General features: G+C 41.6%; 1 protein-coding gene across 1 annotated transcript in view; it reads left to right on the forward strand.

Annotated features, from left to right (window-relative positions):
* MYH10 (myosin heavy chain 10) overlaps positions 1 to 17,788 on the forward strand; it is a 128,165-nt gene that overhangs the window by 38,370 nt on the left and 72,007 nt on the right. The window contains exons 4-5 of the mRNA XM_022596171.3: positions 5,077 to 5,179; positions 11,755 to 11,847. Coding sequence (XP_022451879.1) covers positions 5,077 to 5,179; positions 11,755 to 11,847 — 196 coding nt within the window. The remainder of the gene's footprint in view (positions 1 to 5,076; positions 5,180 to 11,754; positions 11,848 to 17,788) is intronic.

A 17,788-nucleotide genomic window follows, 5' to 3' on the forward strand; every position in this document is an offset into this window, starting at 1 on the left:
ATTAAGATCTGGGAAAGGAGCGTTCTCTTTGGGGAAATACCCACAGTCCAGAAGGGATTCAGAGAAAGATCTCGGAACCGATCATGCGTTAACCGTCTGCATCACTGCTTCTCACCACTGTTGTTTTTTATGTTATTGTTTGGATCGCACATTGCTTTGAGAAGCCAGTGAAAGCCACAGATCTCTCTAGAAAACACAAACCCCTTCAGGTTAGAAACTCCTGATCTTTTACATCCTGTATGTGCTGCAACAGACAACAGGGCACCCCACCCAGCAGGCTGCTTGCTCTGTTCCCCCGTTAACCTTGCACTTGTGCCCCAGAGACCAGCAATGAAACAAGCAGTCCTTTACAGTATAGAACTAGTGCATTGGTAGATCTTGTCTCGTTGGTGGAAATGAGGTCAGATTCCCTTTGTCTTCTTCACTCTTTGAGGGCTTGGCCTGTTGTTACCTTTGAGGATTCTCCTAATTTTCTTCAAGAGGAGTCTGCTGAGCTTTCTTTGTGGTTCCCTTGACCGTTTACTTTTTTTAAAAAATATATTTATTTATTTTTGGCTGCGTTGGGTCTTCGTTGCTGCGCGGGGGCTTTCTCTAGTTGCAGTGAGCGGGCGCTACTCTTCGTTGCGGTGCGCGGGCTTCTCATTGCGGTGGCTTCTCTCGTTGCAGAGCACGGGCTCTAGGTGCGTGGGCTTCGGTCGTTGTGGTGCACGGGCTTAGTTGCTCCGCAGCCTGTGGGATCTTCCTGGACCAGGGATCGAACCCGTGTCCCCTGCATTGGCAGGCGGATTCTTAACCACTGCGCCCCCAGGGGAGCTTTGTCCATTTACTTTTGTTCAAGCTGCTTTATTTCCCCCTTTTCCATCTGGGACAGATGTGCCATTTCCCCTTAAAAAAAAAACTTTTCTAAGAATTATATTCCTTTGATCCTGCCACGTCTTTCATAGTCAAATCAGAGGTTATCACCTTTTTACTTCTGTCAATTTCTTTATCATCACTGTTGACCATTGTCATAGTTATTACCACTACTGACATTTATGGAGAAACTTCTGGCTGGGTGCCATGCTATGCTGTTTACATGCATTATCTCAGTCCTTTGAAGTAACCGGATCTCATTTTAAAGGAGTATAAACTGAGGCTCAGAGAGCCCAGTAACTTGCCCAAAGCCCCATAAGCTAGGAAGTGGTAGATGGGATTTGAATCTAAGGAGGTCACCAGGACACCATGGCCCACTTCTTAACCACTTTACTAACACTATAGAGAGTTTAGTAATTCAAATTCCCTCCTATGTGGTGGGTGAACAGCTGAGTGGACAATAATGGGTAATGTTTACTGACTACTAATTATAAGTTTTAGATGGACTGTATTTTTTTCCTTCACAATAACCTTACGTGTCAGAAGCTATTATCCCCATTTTGAGGTGAGAGTATAAAGCTGTCTCCCCTCTTGGGACCTCAACCGTAAGGTATTGGAATACATCTGTCTTTGAAGCAATATTTTCTATTAGCAGAGGTACCTTAGACCTGAAATATGGAAAATGTAGCAGAGTTCATAGGTGGTTGTCAAGTACAGCCAAGTAAGTGTGACAGATGGGGGCAAAAAATGCTTCCAGGACACACTGAAGCATGTCCAGCTGAGAGGGGTTAGCTGAGAAACCTCAGAGGCGAACCAAGCTGACGAGTACCAATCACAGCTGTTTTCAAGACAAGTCATCACCAGGCTATATGAGGCTCATTTCTTGATGTAATGAAAAATTATCTGTTTGAAACCAACAGCCAACATCATGCTTAGCTTGAAACACTAGGCGTTTTGAATAAAGTTAAGAACAAACCAAAGAAAACCGACATCATAGCTCTTACCAAATTACACGTGAATAAAATCCAGATTCTTTCCCATGGCTCCAGGGTACGTCACATCCACCCCTTCCCACCTCGGCAGGAGGTACTGCCACTGTCTGCCTTGCTAGTTATTTATCTAAATCCTGCACTCTGGCCGCCAGTTAGCAGGCCTCTCACCGCTGGGGCCCCTCCCGTTGCGGGGCAACAGGCTCCGGACGCGCAGGCTCAGCGGCCATGGCTCACGGGCCCAGCCGCTCCGCGGCATGTGGGATCCTCCCGGACCGGGGCACGAACCCGCGTCCCCTGCACTGGCAGGCGGACTGCCAACCACTGTGCCACCAGGGAAGCCCTATACCGAGATTTTTCTGCTTTGAGACCTTTGCATTTGTCTTCCCATCCCCCTGGATGCTCTGCCCCAGGCCCTCTCTTGCCTGGTCCTGCTCACCTTTCAGGAGGCTCCTCCCCGCCATGGCATCTCCAGGGAGTTGTCCTTTGCTTTTCTGCCTTTTCCCTTTCAGCCGCCTCCTTGTTTCCTTCATCGCCTCCCTCACATGTAATTATCCCATTTGTTTTTCTTGTTTACTTTAAGTCTCTGCTGATCTTGAGCTGCACAAGGACCTTGTCCACAGCTTTATCTCTAGCACTTAAAAGGATGCCCGACACACAGAAGATGATTTGCAAATATGTGTTGAATAAATGAATGAACGAAAATCATTATCTATGTACCAACAGTAGCCAGGTAGAAAATATAAGGGTGGTGAAATTAACAGGAACAAAAAATTATCAAATAGAGCCTAGAATAAATTTGTGTAGGACGTATATTCATTTATTCAACAGAATTCAGCAAGTACCTGCTATGCTAGGCACTGTGACTTAAAAGGTGAATAAGACAAACATGGTCCTTGCCTGTTTTGAACTTAGAGAAATACAGAATTTAACTGAGACAGAGATGAAGCCATCATTTCTCTTAAGAATAGCAGGTGTATTATTTAACTCAAAATTTTGTCTGACTATTTTTATGGGGGTGGCGGGCGGGAGGAGATGGGAGAGGGATATAGCAGAACAAAATTATTTGAAGTTTATCTGAAAAAAATTAACCTCAGAGACTACTTGATTTATTTTTTAAAGACAGTGATGGGTGCTCTGGTTAGTCATACTTCCAAACTACTGCAGTGTGGTACTGGCTTTGAAATAAGTCATAAGTGTAAGGTAAAGATAACATTTCAGATCGCTGGGTAATCAGTGTCTTGGTCAACCATTGATGTTGGGATGTGGACTGAATCATTTGAGGGGAAAATGAGATTCAATCTTGACCTCAGACCATACATTTTTTTCCTTTCAAATTACTTAAAGACTTAGTTGTACAAGGTGAAACCATCGAAGTCTTGGAAGAAAATATAGATGGTTTTAATAATATAGATGATATAGAAATGAAAATATAGATGGACATAATGTTAGTGCAGGAAAGGCCTTTCTAAGCCTGAATGGCAGGCAGAAACCTTAATAGAAGGTTTGGTGGATTGGAGTACCTGAGGCTAGACTAGACTTTGGTGGCAAAACAAAGAAGGGGACAGTTGTTAATACAACAGTAGATGGTGGTTAATGAGCTTAATATGTCAAATATCCTTAGACACCAGTAAGTGGGTTGTATCTAGAATCATCAAATCTTGGAGCGGGAAAGGGTCTAATCCGATTCCTACATTTTACCAATGATGGTGTCCATTTCCAGAGAAGTTAATTTCCTTACTCAAAGCCATACAACTAACTGATCAATAGGACCCTTTTGTCCAACACCTCGGTGGTGTTTGGGTACAGAGAGTTAGGGAGGTGATGCAACCGGGAAACCTCAAGGACTCATGTTGGGGACAGTTCGGATAGTACAATTCCAAGTACAATTTCAAGAAAGGGTCAGAGTTCGAAAAAAATAGATTTTTAAGCCTTAAATAAAAGAGGCGTAGAGGATCACTAGTTGGCCGTGTGTATAATAACATTTTTTGAGTTCCTGGGGTGTTTTTGTTGTTGATTTTTAGAAAATTAATTTAATTATATATTACAGTTTTTTATTTTAATCCAAATTGAGATTTTATTCGTTGTCCAGGTAGGTTTGCTTTGCCAGGGTCTTGGGGAACCTCAGGTATTTGATCAGAGAGGCCGTAATTCAAGTATCACACTGTATGCTAGCAGCTTGCCTGAATTTCAAGCTTAGTACTGAGTAGAAATAAAAAGCAACCTTTGAAATGTGCCAGCCTCGTTTGAAAATAGAAAACATAGGAAGTGATAGCATTTGTCCCAGTTCATAACAAAATTCATAGTATTCCTTCATTTTCTCTACAAATTACGTCCTGGCTGTGTGTCAACACTGCACAAGGTTACGTGGATTAAAAAGAAACTACACAGGGCTTCCCTGGTGGCGCAGTGGTTGAGAGTCCGCCTGCCGATGCAGGGGACACGGGTTCGTGCCCCCGTCCGGGAAGATCCCACATGCGGCTCCGGCTGTGCCCGTGAGCCGTGGCCGCTGAGCCTGCGCGTCCGGAGCCTGTGCTCCGCAACGGGAGAGGCCACAACAGTGAGAGGCCCGCGTACCGCAAAAAAAAAACCAAACAAACAAAAAAGAAACTACACAAACATACAAATCGGCAAACGCGTGGGGCCTTATCCTTACCTCGGGTGAGGCTGGTGTTCACTGTGAAGATTTGTGTATGAGGTATGTATAAGGTGCTATGTGGGTCTAGGGGAGAGAACCACCGTCAGCCTGGTCTGAGGGATGAGCCAAGAGGGCGTCTAGTGGCCTTGAAGCTGCTGTCAGTAATCAGCGGACATCCCAGAGTTCATTCAGCTCCTTCAGATTAAATTACCTTAACTTAACTGTTTTAGGAATTCTGTTTCCAGTGCTGGATATGTTTCTGGTGCTGAGGCATTGCTTCACAAACATTCTAATAAACTTCACTTCACTGGCAGAGCCCCCAATTCCAAGGGGAAAAAAAAAAACAAATCGTTGTGAACATTTTCCTCTGTCCCCTTACCGGCATCTACCAAAACAATATTTGGGTTAATTTATGCCATTTAAAAATAATAATTTTCAAACTATTGGTGATAGTTTTTTCTTCTTCTTCTTCCCTACTTATTCTCTTTTTACTTTCTACTAATTCTTGTTCCAACTCAGTTTAATTTTGTCGATTATAGTTTGGGAATGTGTGTGCTGTGCTTTTCGTAAAGCAGCCTGTGTTAATATTTCTTCCAGGGGTGAATCGGGTGCCGGGAAGACAGAAAATACTAAGAAAGTCATTCAGTACCTTGCTCATGTCGCTTCTTCACACAAAGGACGAAAGGACCATAATATTCCTGTAAGTGTTTGTTCTGCTGTTGTCTTTTCAAACCCTTAGATTTATTCTTCTGTAATTTCAGAAACAAGAATCAGAAAGCAAGCGTCCTCAGTGTGCTGCTGTAATTGACAGGTCCCTTGTCTCCGCCACTCCCCACCCAGCAAGGAGGGAGCTAGGGCATCAGGAAATTGTTAGTAACTAGCGATTCCACCAGGGCAAACTGGAATTACGGTTTGTAACTCGAAGCCTAATTTCTTACAAAGCTGTGGTGGGGATTGTTAAACATGGATGAGCAGTGCTTAGGAAGGCTTCTTCGTTTCCACCAAAAGAAGATCCTCAGATATTTTCAGCGCTTCTTCCTGAACTTACAGAGCTACCACCCACAGCAGCCCAAGGGGAGGATAGAAATTTGGGGAGAATTGATGATAGAAAAGGGGTGAGAATGTAAACGTCAGTTATCCTTAATCTGTAGGTATGAGACGTAGTAGTTAACACTCCCTGAGAGATGCCAGGCATACCAGCTTTCACGGTTCTAAACCGCACGTTGACTTGGTGCTTTGGATGTGGCTTTACCGCTAGGAAAAGACCCAAACTCGCTAACGTTTGCATTTATCTGTTTGTAACGAGCAGCAGGAATCACCTAAACCAGTGAAACACCAGGCAAGTGCTTTTCTTTATGCTTCTTAAGTCATGAGTGTTTGCACTAATTTCTGTCTTTGGATTGAATCTCTACTAGAAACAAATACCATTAGTTCTGAGCAAAATCTCCTAGGAACAAAATATTTAGTTTTGTAATTGTGTTGCTTTGAGGCTTATTCTTTCCTGAGAAGCAGCATGCCCTTTTGCTTTACCTTTGTTTTCTAGAGGAATTTTAATATTTATTTACCCTTTAGTCATGACATTGAATCATATGTTTATGAAGCCTGTAAACTTAGGGTTTCATGTGTCAATTACCAGGTGGAATTACTTTAATACTCCCTAAACAGGTGGAAACCTAACTTTATGCCACACGTTAAATTTTGAATTGGGGGCTGCAGCTTGAAAAGTTGCAACTTAAAAAATTTCTGATCTGTTAACATTGTAGGGCCTGGTAAGTGTTTTAACCCCAAAGCCTCATTGTATTTAATACATAAATTTAGGATTTTCTTTATCCAGGGCAAGTAGCAGAGGAATGTTATTCTCCCTAATTATCAGATGCCCGCCTTTTAGCTCCGCAGAGCATAGCAATGAACAAACCACGGACCGGAGCATTTCCTGCTACTTGGCAAGAGAGGGAGGGCGGAACTGAGCCAGATGCCTTGGATAGAATGGGACGTCTGTACTTGGACATCCCATTCCCTCGCGCTGGAACGGTTCTGGTGTGTCTTCCACAAGCATAGTGGTGCAAAGCTAGCATAAAGCAAGAAATGATAGTGTTATGAAAACAATCTCTTAACATAAACGGTCAGAAACATCTAAAGGAATAGTCCCAGATACTGAGATTTTCAGATATCTTTTTTAGAATTCTTAAGAAATTCTCAGACACTAAAGCTGTACTATACCTATGAAGGCCCAGGATGTCCTTTTGCTTTCAGCTGTAGACCAGACCAGTGATACACATTGGGAGGATGAATGAAATAATCATTATCCTATATGATATTTAAAGGCTTCTTTGCCAGTTGAAGAAGGAATCTCTAGACCAGCAACCAGCTTTTCTTTGTGTTTTAGAGTACATGCTAAATGACCTTTAAATATGTACTTAGATCACTAGCAAAATAGTGTTAAATAGTTAACGTACAGATTTCGTTTTTCCAAATCCTCTGTGGATTACATAAATCATTATTGTTAACATTTTGTTTTGATGTCATCTTAAACTACAGAGCGGATCCCTGTGGTGTGTGAGTAGCATGCCTACCCCTAGATTTTACTTTGGGTCAAATGAACCCCCGTAAGCAGGTATCCTCCAAGAAGGCGAGGCGACAGCTTCTCTGGGCCGTGCTGCACTGTCATTACTGATTTGCATGTCTTGTTGCATGTTCGCACTCCGCGCAGAATCTTCCATGCTGCTTTCCCCAAGGTTATGTTAAAGCTAGTCAAGTAGTAGCTGCGCCATGTTTTTAGAAACATGAGAAGACTGCTGGTTCTCAATTACTTTTTCTTCCCCAGCGCACCTGAGGAATATGAGATACTCCTGAGCATAGGGACTGCTCACACCCTGGGGAGGGTTGAGTCGAGAACTTACTTCTCTCCCCCACACCCCCTGCCCTTCCCGGGCGCCCGCAGGCATGCCTTCCTCGCCCCATTTTGAGGATGACTACCGTAAAGTAATGGTTATACTTTGCAAAGGCAGTGTTTCTCTTGGTTTAATGTCACTGGTTTCCAAATTTATGTTGAACTTTATTGGCAAAACTCAGATTCCCAGGAACAGTTTGTGTCAATTGCTAGCATTTTATCACTAAACAGCAGTATAAATTGTAAAAACAAAGTGGAAGGCATTTGTAGGCTCCTGATTTTGTGAGTCTTTGTCTCTTTGCTCATTCTTTTTTTTAAATAACTCTATTAAGATTTAAATTCATGTCCCATAAAATTCATTCCTTTAAAGTGTACAGGTCAGTGTTTTGTTTTTTTTTTTCAGTGTATTCCCAGAGTTATGCAATTATCACTACAATCAATTTTAGAACATTTTCATCACCCCAAAAAGAAACCGTATACCTATTAGGAATCACCTTCCATGTTCTCCCAGCCCCTGGAAATCCCTCATCTACTTCCTGTCTCTCTGAATCTGCCTATTCGGGGTATTCTATATGAACGGAATCATATAATATGTGGTTCTCACTGTGCATAATGTTTTCAAGGTTCATCCATGCTGGAGCTTGTGTAAGTGCCGCATTCCTTTTTGTGGCCAAATAATAACCTGTTATATTAAATTTGTCACGTTCTGTTTATCCCTTCACCAGTTGATGGCCATTTGGATTGTTTCCACTTTGGCACCAATATGAATAATGCTGCAATATATAAGTTTTCACATAGCCATACATTTTCAGTTCTCTTGGGTGTATACCTAGGAGTGGAATTGCTGGATTGTGGTAATATTCTGTTTAACATTTTGAGGAACTGCCAAACTTTTCCATAGAGGCTGCACCACTTTACATCCCCCGCAGTGTTTGAGGGGGCCAGTTTCTCCATATCCTGGGCAACGCTTGTCATTGTCTTTTTATTAAGGCCATCCTAGCAGTGTGAAGTGACCGATTTTTTTATGTTTACCTTATAACTTCATTATAGAAATAGGAACAAATGTAAGAAATAAATTTTCAAAATTAAGGTCACAGTATTTAAGAAGTAAACCATTTACCTCTCAACTTTTACTTACCATAACACAATGAGTCCTCGTTTGGCTTAATGCCCTGGCCAACAGCAAGTACAGCTCCAGTGCCCATATTCCCTCATCGTAGGTCACTGTTACAGGCCCTCGATGTCTGGCACAGTGTTCAGGGCCACTCCAAAGCCTGGACGTGGTACGATTTCAGAGCAGGTTTGAGGACGACTAATTTCTTAAACTGGACCATCCCCTGGGAATGACCCGTTCAAGCCAGCCCACCTGCCCACTGACTCCTGAGCCATCCACCTCTAGATGGCAGCTTCCGGATGACTCTTATCTACTGGTCTAAACTGCCTTGAACTAAGACAAAAAGGTGATAGGTAGCAGGTAACAAGCACAGAAATTAGAGCCTGCCACTCGAGATGAGAGTCTGGTTCTAACCATGGCGTTTGACTGCTGCCGCCAGCTTCCAGCCGTACTCTGCGGTCAGTGGGAGGCCTGCAGCTTTGCCCATCAGGCCTACAGGTGCAGCAAGAGTCCAGCCCGAGTCCCCTTGCTGGCTGAACTGGAGTTTTGAAAGAGGTGTATGTACATATATAATTTTTTTTAACCAGTTTAAAACTCATCCTATATCTATCATATAGCAAGTGTATATAATACATTGTGTAATAAACACAAGGGTATAGTTTTCATCACGATCGGTAAACCTTTAAAGCATCATATAATTCTAAATACTTAGAACTTTAAAAATAATTTAAATAGCTAATGCTGATTTCTTTTCCCCACATTCGCAAGTGACATTTCTCATTACTATATAGAATAGAAAAGGGACGTTGCCCATCCGAGTCCCAGCAGAAAGGTTAGCACTTAGTCACTGTCCCCTGATGGTTTGTAAATGGCTTCATAATTTGGTTGAGAGCTGTTAGCCCTGTTTATCTAAATGTGAAATTATTCAAGGCAGAAATGGTCAAATTTTAGTGGTAATTTCTTAAAGATCATTTTTGTGTGTTTTATAATATTAGCTCTGTGTCAAGCTCTTTGTGATTCATTTATGAGTTTTTGAGATCTTTACTTGGTCTCAGTGATGTCAAAAATCCATTGGAAGAGAAGTACCACCACATTCCTGTTAATGTTGTGGCCTCCAAAGCAGGGACCCAGGCCTGTGGTTACGACAGTGATTCTGAGGACCCTTAACCCAAATCTTACTTCCACCTCTGGCTCACCACCATCCCCTCCCCAAATACTACTAGAATGTCTTCGGACTGCTGATTACCCATCCATTCAGCAAACATTCACGGAGCATCATTTTGGCGTGATACTGACTAACCTCATGTAGGGTATACAGCCGGTGCCTTTAAGCCAAGAGAAGAAAGAATGGAATCAGGATCAGTGGATCACATGCACACACGTGCGTGTACACACACGTGCGCGCATACGCACACGAAGGAGAAAAGAAAAGAATCTATAAACTTGACCCAAAGAGTTCTTGAAGCCATGTCTAGGGAATATTAAAATGAGGTATATAATATTTGTTTTACCTCCAAGTTAGGAAACTATTTTAAAGGTAGATTATTATTGAAAGTATTTTTATTATGATTTGGTAGGATAGTGTGTAATTTTAAGGAATCTGTATTCTGACTCCTTGATCTAACCGTAGGAGTGTCAGGTAAAGGCAGTGCCCCACTTATCAAGTCCGGGTTTTTCTGACGGTTTCTACGCCCTGATCACACAGATGGGGTGAGGTTAAGGGATTCTAGAGCCCAAATCATTACTGCGGTGCCAGTGCACCGAGAGCTTTGCGAGATGTTAGCACAGACGCAGTGATGGCTGTGACCGCTAACCTCCAGGGGAAAGGCACTTCTACGTCACAGCACAATGGCTGCTATTCGTAGTGATGACTTTCAGCCATTAACATTGGTTCAGGACACCATGTTTAAGAAACTTTGATAGCATGTAGTGTTTAGAAAAATTTACATCAGAAGTAGTCTGGTGTCTTGAAGTCCATAAACGGGAAGATCCCCCGTACAGGGAGCATATTATCTAAAGCCAGGAATGTGAGTTGATGCCATGTCAAGACATTCACATGGCAGGACTGGTTCCTGACTGGTTTCAGTTGAACACAATAGTAGACTATAGATAAAACCTGGGAAAATAATCCAGACAATCGGACAATCCACATAAATGCTCCAGAGTAGACGTGTAACACTGCAGCGCCTCACTGTGTCACGTGCTTCAGGAACATTTCCTACCCTTTCAGTGGAGTGAACCACACCTGGGTCAGATGCCGAGACTGCATGTGTGGCATAGATCTGTTCCCGATTTTGGAGTCGATGGTAGTGTAATACATCACAGGGCAGGTGGCCATTAATTTTAAAATCTTCTGTGAGCTTCCTTGTACTCTGTTTTTGCTTAGAGCATCACAGTAGCTAGCAGTTTTTATCCTTTCTTGAGGTCTAGTATACTGTGGGCATTTTAAAATACAGGGGTAAGATTTGTGTTTGGAAAGAGCAGATTTATTTAAGTCCTACAGTGTAATTCTGAAATTACATTCCAGGGATACAGAAATGCCTCATGCTTCCCCATACAGCCTTCTGTTGTGTTTCATGATTAAAGCATATATATACTTAACGTATTTTGTTTGTAAAACCTGTTTTATAGCTTAATTTGCATATAAGTAATGACCATTATATCAAATACAGTATACTTAGCTTTTTAAATATGTGCAAGAATTCAGCAGCATCGCCGTCTTTGTCGCCTCTGAAACCGGAGACGAGGACATTGCCCTGTCTACATCATTAAGACGTTATGTGAGACCCTTGGAGAAATGGCAAGTCTTATTACCAGCACAGTGGAAATTATTAGAATTTGCTGCCTTAAATCTTTGGAACGAGGCAAAGTAGAAATAAGCAGGAGCATTAGTATTAATATGTCCTTAACTGAAGTATCATGCTAAATTTTATTTCATGAAAACAGTTTGCTTTACTTTAAAAATTCTCCACTTAACTTACGTGCCCCGTCCTTAAATTTACCATCACTGTGCAATGTGACATTTTCTCCTCCTTGTGAGCACATGATAGATGCTAATTTTTTCCTTTAGCAGAGCCCATAAGACCAAGGTAAGAAGCCAACAACAAAGTTTGCTGGATGGCAAGTAAAATGAAAATACTGAGCAAAAGAGGCAGTGTTTGGTTTTGCTTTGTTGTTTTTTTTTCCCTGAGGACTGGAGTAGACATGTTAGATTAACATATACTTGCTTTTATTTGTGTGTGTGTGTGTGTGTGTGTGTAATGTCTTTTAGGGGGAACTTGAACGGCAGCTTTTGCAAGCAAATCCAATCCTGGAATCATTTGGAAACGCAAAGACTGTGAAAAATGATAACTCATCTCGTTTTGTAAGTTTAAAAGCACCAGAAACTTTTCATTCCTCAGACTTCTAGTTGAATGTCTACTATGATTAAGCAAATCAAGTACTTTCCTTCCTAACAGATGTAGTATGGAACAGGGCTGTCCAATAGAAATACAACGCGAGTCACGTGTAATTAACATTTTCCTGGTAGTCACATTTTGAAAAGCAAAACAAATGGGAAAAAACAAATGGGAAAGTAATTTTAATCATATGTTTATTATATATAGTTATGTATATAGATAGTTGTGTATTATTCTGTGGGTGTATAATTATATAACCTCTCTGAACTTATTTCTTCGTGTTTGATTGGGGATGATATGTAATTATGAGGTTGGCGTGGAGATTAAATGAGATGCGTGCTGAATACTTAACACAGAACCAGGCACAGTGAACACTCAACAAGCGAAGTTGGAATTGGATGTGGTAAATTGTTCTTTTCATACATTACCATTTCTATGGGATGTGGACCTCAGAATAATTTGTCCCTCACATTTTGTCTCCTCAAAAATTTCCTCTCAGCCGTTCGACTCCCTTAATTCGCTGAAAGCTTTACTTTCTTCCTCAGCCCGACCGGCTTGCACGCCTAGTCTGGGGACGTTATCCTGAGTGACAGTCTGCTCAGTGTGACTTACAGGACACGGGCCTCCCCTTTCCAGCTGCTTAGAGTCGACACTTTAATAGCAAATCATTCAACTTCTGTTATTTCTACTTAAGTCATTCGAGTTAATTCTATGTTTTTCCTCCCTCCTCTGATATTAGACGTCTTGGTTAAAGTTAAGAAGGCCAGAATCAGAGACTTCAATTCTAACAATCCCTTGATGGGCAGTTTCTGGAAATCGGGTTCACTGTGACATTCTTTACTCTGGGTCCGCACGTTAATCTCCTGACAATGTGGTTTCTGTGATTAGGAGATGCCACCAGATCACAGAGGACCCAGGAAATACAGAGGTAGCTAGATAACCCTCTGTATGCCTTTGCCCGGGCTGCCAAAACAGAGCACCACAGACTGGGTGGCTTAAACAATAGACATGTATTTTCTCACAATTGGAGGAAGTCTGGGATCAAGGTGTTGGCAGGGCTGGTTTCTTCCGAGGCCTCTCTCCTTGGCTTGTGGACGGCCGTCTCCTGTGAATTCACGTGCTCTTCCCTCTGCATGTGTCTGTGTCTGTTCTTCTCTCATACGACCCCAGTCATATTGGATCCTGCCCACCCTAGTGACCTCATTTTAGCTTAATTACATCTGTGAAGACCCTGTCTTTAAACACAGTCATGCTCTGAGCTACTAGAGGTTAGGACTTCAACATATGGATTTGGGGGTGGGGGACGATTCAGCCCGTAACACCCTCAGAGGTAGTTTAAGTGCAAGAGACTTTAGCCAAGTTATGTAAGAAGTATGGGACTATTTGCTTGGAATATTGTTTATTCCCAGTAAGATAAAATCTGAAGATTTGCTTAATCCAAGTTCATTTAGTAATTATTTTAGCTTTTTCTGTACAAAGTGGGATAACAAATGTGCCCGTGTCAGTAGGAAGCATGGCTATGACTTTTGGCTCTGGGGAAACTGATCTGCTTTCTGAGTTTCTGTCATTCTGTGGATCGTCAGCACTGAGCTGAAGCCACAATTAAATCTGAAATTCTTCCTCCTGAAAGCCCTGTGTTTAGTGGCTGTATCCTGGGATGGGAGACACAGTGAGCTACCAGCTTTGGTATGTGAATCTCCGTGAAGATTTTCAAGGACTTCTTAGTGGAAAATGTTTTCTTTTACCACATAAATCAAGTTACCAGTCTATTCTGATTTCTACCCCCCCACACCCAAACCACACTCTAAATTCAAGAAAAACTCTTTTGTACCCATTTGTCTCATTTTTGCCTAGAAAAGATAAATTGCTACTAACCAGTCATGTGTGTCCTTTGGTAAAGAATGTAGTGATTCTGTTACTAAGTGGTAAAGATTCATCTACTGAGGTTTTTGTGTTTGGGACAGATAGACGTGTTGCTATGTAACAAATTCCCCTAAGACCTAGTGACGTAAAACGTTTATCGTCTCAGCGTTTCTGAGTGCTGGTTCTGGCCCGTGGTCTCCCGTGAGGTCGTCATTACTGTGTGATTGGCCAGCGCTGAGGCATCTGAACGCCTGCTGAGGCTGGAGGAGCTTCCCAGCTTACTTGGGTAGCTTTTGGCAAGAAGCCTCAGTTCCACACCTCAGTGGCCTCTCTGCCACATGACGGTTGCTCACGACATGGCAGCCGGCATCCCCCAGAGCAGGTGACCCGAGTACCAGAAGGTAGGGGTTATTGAGGCCATCTTGGAAGTTGGCTATCAGAGATCATTAGATTTCCATATTGACATATGTAGGTTACAATCCGTAATTTGCATTACTCTAGATCGCTGGTTCTCAATTTGGGGTCCCCTGGGGATCCCACGTTTGCTGCCTCGTGGGTGGAGGCCAGGGATGTTGCTAAACATCCTACAATGTACAGGACAGGCCCCACAACAGAATTATCCCCAAATGTCAGTTATGTGGAGGTTGAGAAACTCTGCTCTAGTTTGTTCCTTTAACTTGTAGTCTAAATTAAGCTGATCACTTTTTGAAATTCATTTGCAGAGCAATTACTATACTTAAGTCTCCTTAATGCTTGTTATTGACGCATCCTGTTCCAAAGGTTGATAAAATAATTCTGGTGGGAACTTCTTTTACATTCTACTGGTGGGAAGAATTTCTTAGATTGTTTCCTAGCAAGATTGATTCTAGCAAGAATCACCCATTCAGTGTGAATTCTCAACAAACCCTGATTCAGCTGAGGTTCCACCTTCCAAAGTGCTTGTACTACTGAATAATCATCAAGTATGCTCAATCTAATATAGTAAAAGCTAATCTTTTTTTTTTTTTTTTGGAGTATAATTGCTTCACAACGCTGTGTTAGTTCCTGCTGCACGATGAAGTGAATCAGCCATAGGCATACATATATCCCATCCCTCTTGGACCTCCCTCCCACCTCCACCCCCATCCCACCCATCTAGGTCACCACAGAGCACTGAGCTGAGCACCCTGTGCTATACAGCAGGTTCCCACTAGCTATCTATTTTACACATGGGTAGTGTATATATGTCAATCCTAACCTCCCAATTCGTCCCACCCTCCCCTTACGCCCCTGTGTCCACATGTCTCTTCTCTATGTCTGTGCCTCTATTCCTGCCCTGCAAATAGGTTCATCCGTACCATTTTTCTAGATTCCACATATATGCGTTAATATACGATATTTGTTTTTCTCTTTCTGACTTAACGTCACTCTGTGTGACAGACTCTAGGACCCACCACATCTCTACAAATGACCCAATTTCGTTCCATTTTATGGCTGAGTAATATTCCATTGTATATATGTACCACATCTTCTTTATCCATTCCTCTGTCGATGGACACTTAAGTTGTTTCCATGTCCTGGCTATTGTAAATACTGCTGCAATGATCACTGGAGTGGATGTGTCTTTTTGAATTATGGTTTTCTCAGGGTATGTGCCCAGTAGTGGGATTGCTGGGTCATATAGTAGTTCTATCTTTAGTCTTTTAAGGAGCCTCCATACTGTTCTCCATAGTGGCTGTATCAATTTACATTCCCGCCAACAGTGCAAGTGGGTTCCCTTTTCTCTACACCCTCTCCAGCATTTATTGTTTGTGGATTTTTTGATGACGGCCATTTTGACAGGTGTGAGGTGATACCTCACTGTAGTTTTGATTTGCATTTCTCTAATGGTTAGTGATGTTGAACATCCTTTCATGTGTTTGTTGGCAGTCTGTATATCTTCTTTGGAGAAATGTCTATTTAGGTCTTCTGACCATTTTTGGATTGGGTTGTTTGATTTTTTGATATTGAGCTGCATGAGCTGCTTGTAAATTTTGGAGATTAATCCTTTGTCAGTTGCTTCATTTGCAAATATCTTCTCCCATTCCGAGGGTTGTCTTTTTGTCTTGTTTATGGTTTCCTTTGCTGTGCAAAAGCTTTGAAGTTTCATTAGGTCCCATTTGTTTATTTTTGTTTTTATTTCCATTTTTCTAGGAGGTGGGTCAAATAGGATCTTGCTGTGATTTATGTCATAGAGTGTTCTGCCTATGTTTTCCCCTAAGAGTTTTATAGTGTCTGGCCTTACATTTAGGTCTTTAATCCATTTTGAGTTTATTTTTGTTTATGGTGTTAGGGAGTGTTCTAATTTCATTCATATGGTAGTTCTATTTTTAGTTGGTTGTTTTTTTTTTTTTTTTTTGCGGTATGCAGGCCTCTCACTGTTGTGGCCTTGCCTGTTGCGGAGCACAGGCTCTGGACGTGCAGGCTCAGCGGCCGTGGCTCACGGGCCCAGCCGCTCCGCGGCCTGTGAGATCTTCCCAGACCGGGGCACAAACCTGTGTCCCCTGCATCGGCAGGTGGACTCTCAACCACTGTGCCACCAGGGAAGCCCTATTTTTAGTTTTTTAATGAACGTCCACACTGTTCTCCATAGTGTCTGTATCAATTTACATTTCCACCAATAGTGCAAGAGTGTTCCCTTTTCTCCACACCCTCTCCGGCATTTATTGTTTGTAGATTTTTTGATGATGGCCATTTTGACAGGTGTGAGGTGATACCTCACTGTAGTTTTGATTTGCATTTCTCTAGTAACTAGTGATGTTGAGCATCTTTTCATGTGCCTCTTGGCCATGTGTATGTCTTCTTTGGAGAAATGTCTGTTTAGGTCTTCTGCCCATTTTTGGATTGGGTTGTTTGGGGTTTTTTGATATTGAGCTGCATGAGCTGTTTTGTATTTTGGGGATCAATCCTTTGTCAGTTGCTTCGTTTGCGAAATTTTTTCCCATTCTGAATGTTGTCTTTTTGTCTTGTTTATGTTTTCCTTTGCTGTGCAAAAGCTTTTAAGTTTAATTAGGTCCCACTTGTTTATTTTTGTTTTTATTTTCATTACTCTAAGAGGTGGGTCAAAAAAGATCTTGCTGTGATTTATGTCAGAGTATTTTTCCTATGTTTTCCTCTAAGAGTTTTACAGTATCAGGTGTTACATTTAGGTCTTTAATCCATTTTGAGTTTATTTTTGTGTATGGTGTAAGGGAGTGTTCTAATTTCATTCTTTTACATGTAGCTGTTCAGTTTTCCACTGCCTCGCTTATTGAAGAGACTGTCTTTTCTCCATTTTATATTCTTGCCTCCTTTTTCATAAATTAGGTGACCATAGGTGCATGGGTTTATCTCTGGACTTTCTATCCTGTACCATTGATATATATTTCTGTTTTTATGCCAGTACCATACTGTCTTGATTACTGTAGGTTTGTAGTATAAAAGCTAATCTTTTTAAAAAAGATTTTTGATTAAGGCAGTATTCTTAGCTATTCATTCAACCAAGAAACAGACGTATCTTTAATATTGACTTTGGACTTTAATTCTTAGAGAGTCAACTTTATATTGATACATACAGTATTTTTTTAAAGAGTTTAGTAGCTAGCTACTATTATCATAAGGCATTAACTGCACAATACAACAAGAACTTGATTTTAGCAGGTCCATAAAGAATAGTGCAGTAATTAGTTCCGTCGACTGGCTCATGTTCAGTTAAAACACCCTTTAGCAGTTTCCTGTGGGTGTTGCCAACACTGTTTCTCAGGGGGTTAGAGAGTAGCCAGTGTAGACTCATTTTTAAATTAAATTTTATTAATTTAGATTTTTTGTTGTGCATTTCAGTTAACTGTTAAGCACCTATTCTTTGCCAGGTACTGTGCTGCTTACTTGTTATCTCCATTGGATGTCTAATGGATTTCTTGAATTAACAAATGGATCTTTTTTTTTCGTTCAAAATTTCTTTTTTTAAGTCTGACGTCAGTAAATGGTACCATCAAGTCACCCAGTTGCTTAAACTTAAAATAAAAACAACAAAACCTAGTAAAACAA

The sequence above is a fragment of the Delphinapterus leucas genome, chromosome 19, assembly GCF_059928025.1.
Source record: "Delphinapterus leucas isolate spDelLeu-1000000601 "Yukka" chromosome 19, BTC_Dleu_Yukka2, whole genome shotgun sequence".
NCBI lineage: Eukaryota > Metazoa > Chordata > Mammalia > Artiodactyla > Monodontidae > Delphinapterus > Delphinapterus leucas.